The 14,058-nt window shown below is 38.0% G+C and overlaps 1 protein-coding gene across 9 annotated transcripts in view; it reads right to left on the reverse strand.

Annotated features, from left to right (window-relative positions):
* Nucleotides 1-14,058, reverse strand: part of mast2 (microtubule associated serine/threonine kinase 2) — a 185,850-nt gene that overhangs the window by 50,302 nt on the left and 121,490 nt on the right. For 6 of the 9 annotated variants that reach the window (XR_012336970.1, XM_065264990.2, XM_065264988.2 and 3 more), the window contains one exon: nucleotides 12,532-12,563. Coding sequence is in view for 8 of the 9 variants with exons in the window: in XM_065264990.2 (XP_065121062.2) it covers nucleotides 12,532-12,563 (32 nt within the window). In the remaining variant the exon portion in view is untranslated. Of the gene's footprint in view, nucleotides 1-86; nucleotides 231-7,644; nucleotides 7,816-9,014; nucleotides 9,558-12,531; nucleotides 12,564-14,058 lie in introns of those variants that run through there. The other 3 variants (XM_073815180.1, XM_073815179.1, XM_065264991.2) reach the window with 3 other exon arrangements.

Below are 14,058 nucleotides of genomic sequence, written 5' to 3' on the forward strand. Positions count from 1 at the left end.
ACCAAAAAAAAATCAAATTATCCGGCTACCACAAGAGAAACAGTTGGAGAGAAAAAACAGATGCATAAAGATCAGAGATGCTGTACCTCTTGGAACGACGGAGCATGCTTCTTTCCGGCAGGGAGAAATTGGAAAGCACGGTCCAGAATGAGTCAGACATGATATCGGTGCTCTAACATAGATGTCATCCAGAGATCAAATGCAGAAAATCATGGGAGAACAAAGAACATCTGGCTAAGCAAGTGTGTTTTCTCTGATAGCATGCACTAGGATGATGTCCCTACTGTAACTGTCGGCAACCTGTGACATTGCTAGAGCTACTGTGAGAAGCTGTCATGTGCTTGTGCTTTCCCTTTCCCTCCCTCTCTCTCTCTCAACCACCCAATCTCCAATCTACCATTCCCTCTAATACATACATAAATGAATTGATCAACTAGGTGATTAGTGAGGTTGATTTTACCCAAGTAAGTTTGGAAATGTTAACCATGCTGTGCTTCAACTGTTGGTCGGTTTGTATGCGAAAACAACCCCCATCCTTGAAACACTCCTGTTTTACAATTGCCAACAATTTCCCAAATTGTTTCATACAAAACATATATACAGTAGGGCTGTCACTTTTGAGAAAAATCAAATTCGAACGGATTTCGAATATCATGCAATGTATCCGAATATATTCAATCTATTTTATCAAGATAAAAACAGAAAATACAGGAAATATGTAAAAAAAAACCACTAAATGTCTTCTTTAGGCATCGTCGGTGTTCAGTGTGACCTCTCTTGGCACTAAGCACATCTTAAGCGTTTTTGAGCAGAGTGAAGTAAAAATACTAATTTCTTTAAAGGTGACATAGAATGATTGAACGGGGTATTTATCCTTGTTCTGTGATGCGACATGTAGACAAAACATTTTTTGTTTGGGTCTGTAATGCCTTAGAAGCTTCCTAAAAACCTCTCTCAGATAGCTCTATTAGGGTGGGGGATTTTAAACAAGTGGTTTTGCACCTATTTGGCTCCCCCTACCGGCTTAACTTGCAATCTCCTTACTGATTGGCTGACTTTGCTGCCACTCAAAAAATGTAGCCAATTATTTTAAAGTGGAGGGGCAGTTAGATGCCTGTGATGTCATAAGCATCAGTTTTTCAGATTGGGCTGTTTTCTGGCTGACATTTCTAAAAGAGGAATTTCTATGATACTGAAATGTTTAGCATGTCTAGCACTTTTTGTATGTGCGTGAATGCGGGTAGACTACCATTATTCAACAAAGACAAGGTAAAAATGGTTTTTCATTCTCTGTCCCCCTTAAAATTAGGATTTAGTTTTATTTTTAAGTTTAAGAGATCCTGCAGTTTCCTGCTATTGCTCAAGTGGAAGGGGAGTTTACCCTAAAAACTTGACACATTAGTTTACCTTTTCATACAGTTTTTAATAATATATAGATATTTCTTTCATTTTCTGGATGTATTCTATCAAAGAGACTGAGAAACAATTATATATGATCATTATAACATTGCAAAAACAACAAATCTTTATTATTATACCCCAACGCAAGTGAAGTTTAAAGTTTAAGGACTCAAAGTATGCTATTGTCGTGTAAACAGATTCAAAACACCAAATAAGAGCCTGGGGAGAACGAAAAAACATCGGCTCCCCCTTTACAATCGGCAATATCTTCTCTATTTAATTTGACATGTTTTTGTGAATAATGATAACCGTGTTTAGCCTATCTGCTCTGGTGAAAGTTCTTCATTCTACAATAATGCCAGCTGCGAAGAAAACTTTGCTCTGTGATTATCCGGTAAGAAGTAAGAACAACAGATGAATCAAACAAGAATAACTGAATTAAACATTATTTTACAAATAACGTAAGCGGAGTTGATACCTTACTGCTGACTGTGCAAAGTTACAAGCTTAATTTTACAACACTTCACAAAGACAAAGCTATTGCTGTCAAGCTGCCATCTGCAGATCCGGTTCATTTGCCACAGAGCACCTCTTATAATAAATGCTTTCTGTTTTGTTTCATTCTGCATGTCGGTCTCATTTAGCTCTGTATTAACAAAATAAAGTCTGCTATATAAAAGGAAGCTAACCAATCTCTCACGATGCGTTGTAGAGCAGGTATAAAAAACACGTGAGCTGAGGCACAAAAACAAACAACCCGGTGTTAAAACTTTAAATTAGTCTGCAATCTGAATTGCCAAAACAATTATTGATATGTATTAATTAATTTTTATGAATATTTTACATTAAAGTCTGTAAAATACAGTATATGTAAAGTGAAAAAGCAAAAATGAGCAGTAGCCTTAATCCTGCGGTGGCGCATTTAAAACTAACAAACATACACTTGAATAGCATTTTTCTATACAAATTAGTATTGCAGATCGAATATTCGACCATTCGTGCACATCCCTACAGTCCACCAATAAGTATAATTAAAAAATAGTTTTGCAGTATCTCTACAGTATGCAGATAGATAGATCTGCAAAATGAGAATCCTATAGACTACCAATGGATGATAAACTGCAACAACTGGTAAAAAAATTGAGAGAAATAGTAATACATTTTAATGCTGGACGATCTGTCAGCCAGAACTGTCTGGATTTGACAAGACCATTCAATATATCGTCTCTCGAGAAAGTGACAGAATGACAGGGGATTAAAGTGCACGCACTCATAAATGTTGAAATATTCTGCTAAAGTCAACTGGAACGGGGACAAAATCTGAGATATTTTTCTATCTGGTTCAAACGGTTTTCATTCAAAAATTCTACTCCAATATTATTCCAACGAGTCAAGGAGGAAATAACAAAGAATAGGAAATCAAAAAGATAAACATGCCTGTCTGTTTCTGTGCATGTGTGTGAAGAGTTTTAGATGCAGACAGGCATTGCAGCACTGTTTCACCTTGAGCCAACCTACACCAGAGGCTCAATCGCTCTCGACACACATCAAAGAACAAACAGCTATAGAGAGAAAACACCTCCACCCAATACCGCACACATTTATATTCAGCAAACAAACATAACCGCAGGTAATCTCAGGAGTTCTTAATAATGTGGTCAGTGGTGAAAAGATATGGATGTTTAGAACAGAGTGGGGATCAAAAGCCAGAGAGTCAGGGATTTAAAATCTGATTTGAAACTTAAAGTTGCCATGAAAAGGAGGTAGCGATTGTCTTCTTTTCACTGTCGTGATATACATCCGAGAAAAAAAAAGTAAAATATTTATCTGAAATATGAAAAAAATCTAGAGCGGGATTTCATCAATCCAAAACTGATTGGATCATGGGAAGTTGGCCTGCGATCCTTCTCCGATAGCCCCGCCTCATGCCATTCCTCATCTTTTTGATTAAAGATATTGTCATCTTTTCACTGTCGTGACATATCTCCGAGTTAAACGGCATCTGGAATATGAAGAAATTTAGAGCGGGACTTGATTTCATCAACTAAAAACTGATCGGATCGTTGGAAGTTGGCCTGCGATCTTTCTCCAATAGCCCCGCCCTCACACCATTCCTCATGGCAGCAAGTAAAGAGAGGTAATTTCAAGGAGGGGAGGAGATTAACTCTTTCACCGCCATTGACGAGATATCTCCTCAATTAAGAGAAAACGCTTCCCCGCCAATGACGTCTTTCCGCAATACCGCTATTATCCACCAGGTGGCGCACTTCCGCAACTTATACAACCCGAAAGTAGCGCATCTCATGAAAGAGAAAGAACTCCGTGTATGTTTTAAAGATCGCTCTGCATCTGATCTCTATCGAAAGTCCTTCGCAAAAATGGAATTATCTCAGCTTTTTGCTCAAAATTGGGTGTTTTTGAAGAAACCTACTCATGTTTGAGAGGTGATTACAAGAGAACTAATGAAGGTAGGATGAAACGTTATTTTTTTTTTGAAAGCAGAGGGTCTATTCTTTCATCTGATATATTGTTTGTTTATATATTTAAAGAAGAACATTTCTGGACGGCATTAAACTTTTGTGAAAATCATGAAAAATGCTGGTGCTGGCTGGCAACTTTTTTTTAAATGCTGGCGGGGAAAGAGTTAAGGTTTTTGATTATAAGATATTTAATCAATATTTAATTAAAGATAAAAATAATCACGTGCACAAGTTAATCATTTATAATAAATACTGCTATATTACATGAAAGAATAGGAATTGAACATTTTGATTTCCTGATGACTTTAAAAGAAAATTAAAGCTCTAAAATTTTGAAAAATAAAGTAATGGTTACAATTTAGTTCACAGCAAATGTGTGAAATTGTACTTCTAACATCTAAATTCTACTTTCTTCACTTGAAATGCACACTATAGTCTTTTAAACCTTCTTTTAAAAATTATGATGGCATAACACAGATTATTAGGTATCAAACTGTGGAGTTCATGCCACCTGGCTGGCATGCATGTTGTCATTACTGTTAACACAGGTGCATACCAAATAAGAAATTATGAAATTCTTGTGATATCAGACTTATATTAGACATTTTTATATTTTATTCGACACGGTTACTAAAAACACATTTTGATATTTACTTTTTTTGTTATATTTAAGAAGATATTAACTGACAGTATTCACCTATTGTCTGGGTTTTTATTAAAATTGACACAAATATAAATTCTATATCCTGTTTTCAAAATATGTATTACCAACAAAAGGCAATTTTGGGGTAAATTCACATGCAGGACCCTCTCTCATTCTAACTGAACAAAACACAACGATAAAACTCAAAATCCAGACATAACAAAAAGATGATTTCTCATTCAGGGACACAAAATTGGAAGGAACTAACAAAAATTGAGTTTAAGAGTATTGAAAAATCACTACTGAGTGTAGAAAGGGCACAAGAAGCTCCCTGCCTTTCCTTGGACACCCTGTTGATTTAAGCTCTGATACCTGCAGCTCTTAAAAGATTTAAGACTTGATTTCCTACAGCATCTCTGTTGGTTCAAACCTGCGGGGAACTACAAAAAAAACACCCATTCTGCTTCCAAGATAACATCAATTAGAAATAGAAAAAGGTGTCTGGCGCCTCAAGTCAATACACAGGGGAAATGAGCCTTCATACGAGAGGAAAATCATTTTGAACATATTTGCTATTATTGCGATCACAATCAATAAAGGATGGACAGATCACCAGCAACCCAGATAATAGATGAGCATGAATAAAACTGATTTCCTCAGGATGTGAATGCAAGATCTCTCTAAATGACACACGCATTCCATTAGCCATGTTGTTTATCTTTAAACGCCTAAAAAATTTAGACATTGTGCCTATACATTGCAAAGACAAATATACTTAACCCACAAGTAGAAGAACATCTGAGACCAAGCTGTGCACAGCAATTTGAGACATCAAACAAGGGATCAGAGAGGGATCGAAGTGAACACACACACAATTATAGCCAAATGGGACAGAACATAGCTGTTTTACATCATTTTGTGGCATCATGTTTCTACAGTAGCCTAAATGGACAAACTGCCTTAGGGGCGATTCACATTTCGCAACTTTTGCCTGCTCAAGTTCGTTATTTCAAATGTAGGCGAGCGATATGCACACTCATAATGGGGGCAACGCGGTCGCGACATGCAAGAGGTACTTCGCGCTCATTTTTTCCAGGGACACCCACACTGCATTGAGTTAAAAACATATCAAGTTTTCAGAATGTGACAAGAACCAACCAACGATCGTGTTTTCCGCCCGGTTTTAGACGCGAAATGTGAACCGCCTCTTACAGATGATTTCATCGGACAAGCGTGCGTTGTCGCGGTTACTCGTCTGGTCGGAACTTTACTTCCGGTTTCTGTTTGTTTAATGATCTAACAAATGGCTAAAATGAACTCTGGAACAAATACCTGAAGGGAGGTTTGGCAGCTGGTTTAACATTGTATACATAGTACACATTTTACACAGCAACGTTAGCGCAGTTTCGTTTTTTTTATGCTTTAGTTATCATATATTAACTAAGGTAATCTACTTGTTTTTATTTACACTGAAAAAATCCAACTTCAAAATGTTCTTTCAACAAATATAATTAAGTAACTTGAACAAAGATTTTTTGTTGAAGGGGGTCAATTCATTATCTTGTGTTCACTGAATGAAAAAAGCATAATTATTCAGCTAACAAATATTATTTTGTTGACTGGACTTAGATATGTCAGTTTTTGTCCAATACGTTCACTCCACTTGCCAAACTGAGTAATCTGAACAAGCAATTTAAAAAAGCAATGGTCGGAATGGCTCCCAGCATGCATTGCAAAATGTTCACTTATTTGGTCAATATTTACCAAACAAGATGACTGTTTTAATTTTTGCTGGCTTTATGTATCTTGTTATGTTGTTAATGTTAGTTATATATTGTATTTAGAGTCATTTTGAAAGAATGATGTTTGTTCATTGTTACCATGATTAAGAACTGTGTGTTCAGTGTAGAGGGCAGCACAGTGGGTCAGCGCGCATAATTGTTGCCTCACTTACAGTGAATTCAAAGCTAGACATTTTTATCACTTGTGTTCCCTGGGTTTAAACCCATGACCTTTTGTGCTGCAAAAACAATGTTCTACCACTGAGCTATACAGGAACACAAGAAATTACCATTTACCCAACTTATGTATGGATTAACTTTATGGATATATGCTGGAATGGTGTTCATACAGTCATAATAGTTGAGATGACTTAAGCCACTAGTTGAGTAAACTTAGAAATTTGCTAATAGCCTTATCAGTTTGAATTAGTTCAACTTGTTGATTTAAGTTGACATTGCTCAGCAAATTGAGGTCTAGATCGCGTTTTGTTACTACAGCCTCAGACATTGGCTACCATTGCCTTTACTATGTGTTTCAAAAAAAAAAAAAAGAGGTCCCCAGTGCTTGTATTAACCTAGAAAATGTTAAAAAGAATTTTTTGTTAAACCATTCTCTGCAAGCATGTGAAAAAATAGGTCATTGAACTTTGGCTCCCCTTGTGATGTCACAGGAGATCTTATTATTATTATAAAAATGCCCCCTTAATCTGCACAATCCAACCACGGCACTGCCATTTAGTGCAGAGATTTAGTGCAGCTCATTTGCTTTTACAGGGACATACCCAAAAATGGCACATTTTTGCTTACAACTACAAAGTGGCAATTTTAGCATGCTATAATTAATCATTTTTATTATATTTTGAGCTAGAACTTCACATATGTACTTTGTACACATTTATTTCACATCTTAAAAAAGTATTGTGAAATACCCCCTTTAATTCATACAATGTGATAAAACAAAAACATAAATATATTAAAAAGAAGCAAGACTCTAGCCCCACCCCTAAAACCAACATAACTAGGGTAAAAGTAGATCTTACAAAATCATTCAAAGCAGATTAGACAAATTCATACGAATTACTTCGTATAATAGTTACAAATTGCCATGTGATTGTATTGGTAAATGTATTACATGGACAATCCATCCCCCCTGCTCAAGTGTGCAAAAAATTAGGGCTTATGGCTCAAATGCACCAGGGACCAAACCAGTAACTTTCAGGTGCCAGTCCTGAGATGTATCCACTACACCCCACAAAAATGAAACATTAAAAGCTTCAGACGCACAGCAGAGTTCAAGCATGCCGTGGGTGAGAAAGGTTAGAGCATATCTTAACCTTACCTCCAGAAGAATGGGTTGGTGCTAGGGGAAAGCACAGGGGCAGAGGCAGGACCCTCGTGTCCACCAGGGGACGGAAGGAAGAGAGCAGAGGGTGAGCAGGAGGTAGGAGAGAGGAGATGATGCAGTAGGCTGCTGTTGCCATGACAACGGTACTGAGCAGTTGGCCAGATTCTTTTAAATGAACATGGCAGGAGAGGAAAGCAAGGAGCAATATGAATGAATAAAAATAAAAAAAGGTTTGAGAGTTTGTCCTCTTGTGTGTGTGTGTGTGTGAAGTGCATGGAACGCTAGTATGACCTACGGTTTATAAACATGACCACGTCAATAGCACAGTATGAGAATGTCGAAGTTTCCACTTTGATTTATATCCACACTTTAACTGGTCCTGCCTTCAAAAGTAAGCTCTAGTAAGACATGAGTGCAGGTGTGAGTAAACGTGAAAAACAAGATCCCGTTTGAGCTGTTTGACAGTCAGTTACCCTGGAATACTTTAGAGATGTTGGTGACAGTCAGTACTGCGCACACATGGACAAACAAAAACACTGGGCACACTAAAGCTAGTTGGCACTCAAGCTGGATTTTGAGGATTTTGCTAAAAAAAAATCAATGTGGCGTTTAGTGGATTCTGCTAATAAACCGAAACCAAAAGCTCATGCTCTTCAGTGCTTTATTTAGACAACTTCTAGTGAAGAAAACATTCTGTGATCTCAGGGGAGCTGCCCAGGGTCAAGTGTCTCTTCTTGCATAATGCTGGGCAAGACACCAGAGGCCAGGGGTCTGAAGCGGACAGAGCAAGAGAAGCTGACTGGGCAATGAGCTGGCATTTAACATGAATCATGCACAGACATAAAAAAACTCTGCTGAGGAAGGAATTTTCCTCGTTCGTATTTCCCTGACTCAATCTGGTTCTGGTTGTGTTTTGAAGCACGCTGAGCCACACACTGCGGCTGTCAATCAATTGGACTGAGAGATAGAAATTCAGCCACAACTAAGCGCATGAGGTTAAAGAAGGTATCGGGATAGACCGAGAAAAAGGCTTGAGAGAGAGAGAGAGAGAGAGAGAGAGAGAGAGAGAGAGAGAGAGAGAGAGAGAGAGAGAGAGAGAGAGACTCCTACTTTATTGCCAGGCAGGACATGGTCTGTGGTCTGTTTGTATAAAGCTAATGCTGTGGTCATGTTTAGAAACATCAAAAGCTAAATGTGCATCTCAGGTATTACAAAAATAAAAGACAACATGCCACCTGCTCTCAAGTTCAAGTATAAAACTGAAGAAAGAATTACAGTTCATCTGTCGACCACTTCATGTTTAGTTTGTAAGTTAACACGTTTCATGTATGATATGTACATTTGTGAGCTAAAGCAACTCTTACTTTAAATGTAGGTTTGGGGCTCCAAGTCTTTCCTTTCTTTTCTTCATTGTCACATTCACTGAAAACAGAGAGGGCACCAACTGGATGGATAAGATGGATTCGCTTTCACTCAGAGGTGAAACTCGTTGAACCTCCACAGTTTAACATTTTTGCAATATCACAAATACAATACAGCTCAAGTCAACCGCATGGCTACCAACTCTGATTCTGAAAGTTTCAGCATTTCCATCCATGCTTGCTTTCTCTTTAGCAAAAACCTCAACAGTCAGACTATGATGTGCCTTGATCCAACCGTACGAGTATCCATATCTGTGTGTCCGAGCTCATCATGGCATTCATAGTTAAATGCCAGTCCTTACAAAGTTATGTCGAGGGACGTTGTCTTTCTGAGCACCATGATGAACTATATCATCAGTCCGAAGAGAAGGAGTTATATAATATATCCATAGTGACGTGGGGCGAATCCAAATTTTAAGACAAATCAGACATCAACACTGACTTTAATGTGGCGGTAAGGCTTCATCCATCCAAACTCTGACTGGGTTGCCAACGAATTAGCAGCAGAGACGCATAAACACACCGAGCGGGCATTCTCATGATATCACAGGACCCTGAGGGAGGTGCAGCTGTTACCCCCCCCACCTCACCCTGGTCCATTTCCGTACACACACACACACACACACACACACACACACACAACCAAGAGAACATCAATGTTCTATCATTTGTTCCAGCTTTGACTAAATGTGGCCCCTAACACAAGCAAATAGAAGACAACAGGCCAGATCAAAGAGCAGAGGGCGACAAGACTGTATGCATAAGTGTAATTTATAGTCGTGCGTGAGTTCTACGCCGTTGCTACTGTGCATAGCCTGACGCACACCTCGCTAGGGATGTCCCGATCCCACTTTTTCATTTCCGATCCGATTCGGATACCAGAATTCCGTTTATCAGCCGATACCGATATCTGCCCGATCCTATTGTAATTAAATGTGTATAGTGCACCCTGCTACATCTTGTATCATTTTAAATGTTAAAATCAATTATTTAAAATGATTTACAAGTTACAGGAAACATTAGTGAATATTAATCATGACAGTGTTTAAGATAACATATAATAGGTACGTTTGATCAATTAAGTATGCTAAATATTTTTTTCTTAATTGCGTAAAACTTTCATAGTAAAAAGCTTTAGTGTGCAGATGGTTATTTTGGAAATTATGCGCTTGACCAGACTTTTTATGCACGTTCCAGGTGCAGAATTGATGCGCCTAGGTCATATACTGGGCATTCTGGTCGTTAATGGGCTTTCTGGGTGCAGACTTGAGGCCCTCATGGGAATCCTCGCACCGCAACGGAAAGTTTATAACTGTTAAAACACAAAGAGAAAGATGCATCGTGTGCATAACGCACATATTGGAATTGGATCGGTCATGTGGTCCGAAAAAGCCCGGATCGGACCCGATACCGTTCCAGCATATCGGATCGGGACATCCCTACACCTCGCCAAAATTTTTTCAACACTTCCAATTCTACACGGACGGCTAGTGCTGTGATTGGTCCACTGGAACTCCTCCTGTTAGGTCAAATAAACCTGCCTCGCATTTCTTCATAGGCATTTCCGTTGCGACGTAAGAACGTTGAGAAGTGACTTAACTCAAACTGCAACAAAAGTCGCTATCTATTTACTTCCATCACTGTTTGTCTTCTCAAACCATATACAACAAGATGATGTTGCTTCTTTGTTTGTGGGTTTACTGGCCAAATTGCTGCTTCTTTGGCTGTTACTACTTGATACTGCCTGCTTGTGGTCTGCATGTGTAATTGCACGTCGACGCGGACAACGACACAAAAGTATATATGGAAACCAATGCTTAGCCTTCGGCGTCGAGGCTTTGCCGTAGGACCTATGCACCACTATAATAAACCCTCAAACCTGAATAGTTCCAACACACATACACATAACAGGAAAGCGAAATTCAGTTACTGACCCATGATCCTCAGTTCTCTGTGTGTGTGCATGGCACACATGCTTAAGGTGATTGAAAATGAATATTCTGTCATCTTTTTCCAAAGGGGCTCAACATCAATTAAAAGTTGGGGTATGATAGCATTGGCCATTTGAGTCACAGAAACACAAAGCCTGTATACTTGAATACAAAGTAAGTTGTGTCTGCCAAAGACGTAAATGTAAACCTTATGTTTCAAATGTAATTAATAGGGGTGTCACGATTCTCGAAATCCTCGAGTCGATTACATTTTCCATCGCTTTTCCAAGATTTTTACATTTATTTTCATTATTCTCAGCCTGGGTAAAAAATAAATCATAAACTAAAAACTTAAAATGATATTTTCAGGTGCTCCATTTCTATTCAAAAAGGTAAGAGGAAAAATAAAGGGAGGTAAGGAGATGTCAGTCACTAAAACCCTAAACGAACGAGGGATAAAACGAAATCTCACCGACAAACAGTGTGGTTGAATAAAGGGCTTGATTTGATTAAGTCTCTTAATCCTGTGGCGGGTGAAATGAACTCGGTGAACCCTCACAATGGCAGGCATTCAGCCCACCCCTGCCAGTTAACAACAAAAAGAAAAACTCTGTGTGCACGTACAAAGAATACAACAACAGTATGCTTGTACACAATCTCAATATTAGGTTACCTGCATCCAAGGCTGATGCTTTCCTTTCTCATCATTGGCTGTAAAGAGCACATTCTTTACTGGCAGTCGGTTAAAAATAAACAGACATAAAGATATAGATAGGTGTGCGAGAACTGAGATGCTCAGCTGTTGGAAAAAGCCTTCAGTAATCTGCCCGTCTTTGCCCTATCGGTCACCTCTGACCCCCATGACCCTGTCCATGCACGAGAAACTGCGCCCCCGACGCTGTGATCTGGTAGGAATGCTATCTGAACTGATACAGTATGTGCCAAAGATATTAAACATACTTCTTTATCAGGCACAGGACAGGATTGCAAGATTAATGTCGGCTTAACATCCTGCCGCAATGAATGAGATCCTTTAATTTAACCCTTAATAACGTCATTCCTTAAACATAAATTTCTAATACAGCCTTTTACCGATTTACTTTCAATTTCATGTTGTAATTCATCAAAATTGTAATTTAGATAAAAATAATGAGAAAATACTTCTGGAACAAATGCTGCACTTTTATTGATACTGTATGTGAGGCAGCAATATGTACAGTAACTACCCAACTGACAACTGTGTGAATATCTGCCAAACAAATTATAGAAAATGAATTAATGAGCTCTTGTGTGTGGACTATAGTACAATAACAAAGCAGTTTCTCATTCGCTCCTTTAGTATCTGTATACATCCACAGCACATTAGCATGATGAAAGGGACTAAGCAGATCTTTGCTGAATGGGCATAACATTATCTTCAGATAATGCTTTATAAAAAAATTGTCTTTAGAATAGACAGCGTTGACAGGACATAAGGTCCCTCTTTATAAACAGATGAAAAATCTTTAAAAAAAAACAGGGGTACTTACAAACTGCCTCTTCTGGGAAGACTCAGCTCCTTCTGAAATAAATAAAGAAAACAATTAGGGCTTTCACAATGATAAAAATGATTGTTTGACCTCATCGGGATGATTTCAGATCACCGCAATGATTGCACATCTCTCTAAAAAATACAAGGGGGGGCTGCAGCAGCTGTATAAACGAGACAATATCAGATGGCACTCCTTAACTGACATTACAACGTTATACATGTGTACTAATTGTACTAATATGACCTTAGTAGGATTGGCTACTATTTAATGCCTGTTCTGGTATAGTCAGCTTATTTTTATTGCATTTTTATTTTTCAGACACTTTATTGTGCTTATTTCTTATAAAGAATTTTCAGTTTTTGAAAGATATATTTATTTGTGTGAAAAACAAGCAAAAAAAAAAAAAAAAAAAATGGCAAAGCAATCATTTATTAAACAATTAACCGTCAGCCAAATTTCTAAACCGTGACAACCCTAAAAACAATACAACATTACCACTGTGAATTACCCTGTGCCACAAATGTGATATAAACAGTAAAGTTATTTAAAATGAAATATGTTCAAGATTTCATGAAAACCTAAATGTGCTGGCATTACATCACCCACTAGGTGGCACAATCAACTCAGATCACAATATGAGAACACAATTTACACAATTAAACATTATTTTGTACAAATATTAAAGTAGTAGTTAAATTATTATACAGTTTTAAATTGTAGATTAAATAAAAAAATGGGAGAAATGGTGAACTGTATCTAGTGCTATAGTAGTTTTTCTGCCATACTGAATGCTTAGGTTATTGCATTATCGTGACATAAACAGTAACATGTTATTTGCATTTTTCTTACTAACACATACCTCTACCTCAATAAAATGTGCATGTGCATATTTGTGTATGTAAATAAATATTCATACTTGTAAGCAAGCAAGCAAACACACACATACAGTATTATACCGAGGCCACACCAACAGGAAATTGTTTTATATATATTGTGCTGTGTACATAAATATTTTTTAAAAACACATGCAAAAAAGGAACCACTAGATGGCAAAAGTGAACCAAATAACACACTCTTAGAGCAGTGCATGCATACTGTTAGCTGGACCACAAAAAGACAACTGATATGAGGTCCAGAGGACCCACAGGCCAGAGAGCACAGACACAAAACAAGGCCACTCCATCTGCTGTCATTCACAGACTGCAGATTTACCAGTGTAAATATATCTGTGGGAGTATCATCACCCACATAAACATCAAACTGTACAAAACAAAACCAGCATTGATTAATATAAACTTCGCTCTCGGCAAAACAACAACGAGGTTTAGCTGCATAATCAGCCAGCATGTTGGAAAGCTGTGTCTGCTATAGGGAAACAAACTGAGCGACTCCTGTCTTAAGCATATGTTATACACAAAGTGCCCTGAAGTGTCTGTCATGCAACCAGGCAAATATTGGGTACGCTGAAAGGGTCAGGTTGCCCATGGCAACAATCATTGTACTAGAAGAAAGGTGTGTGTGAGT

The sequence above is a fragment of the Paramisgurnus dabryanus genome, chromosome 7 (genome assembly GCF_030506205.2).
Source record: "Paramisgurnus dabryanus chromosome 7, PD_genome_1.1, whole genome shotgun sequence".
NCBI classification, from domain to species: Eukaryota; Metazoa; Chordata; class Actinopteri; order Cypriniformes; family Cobitidae; genus Paramisgurnus; species Paramisgurnus dabryanus.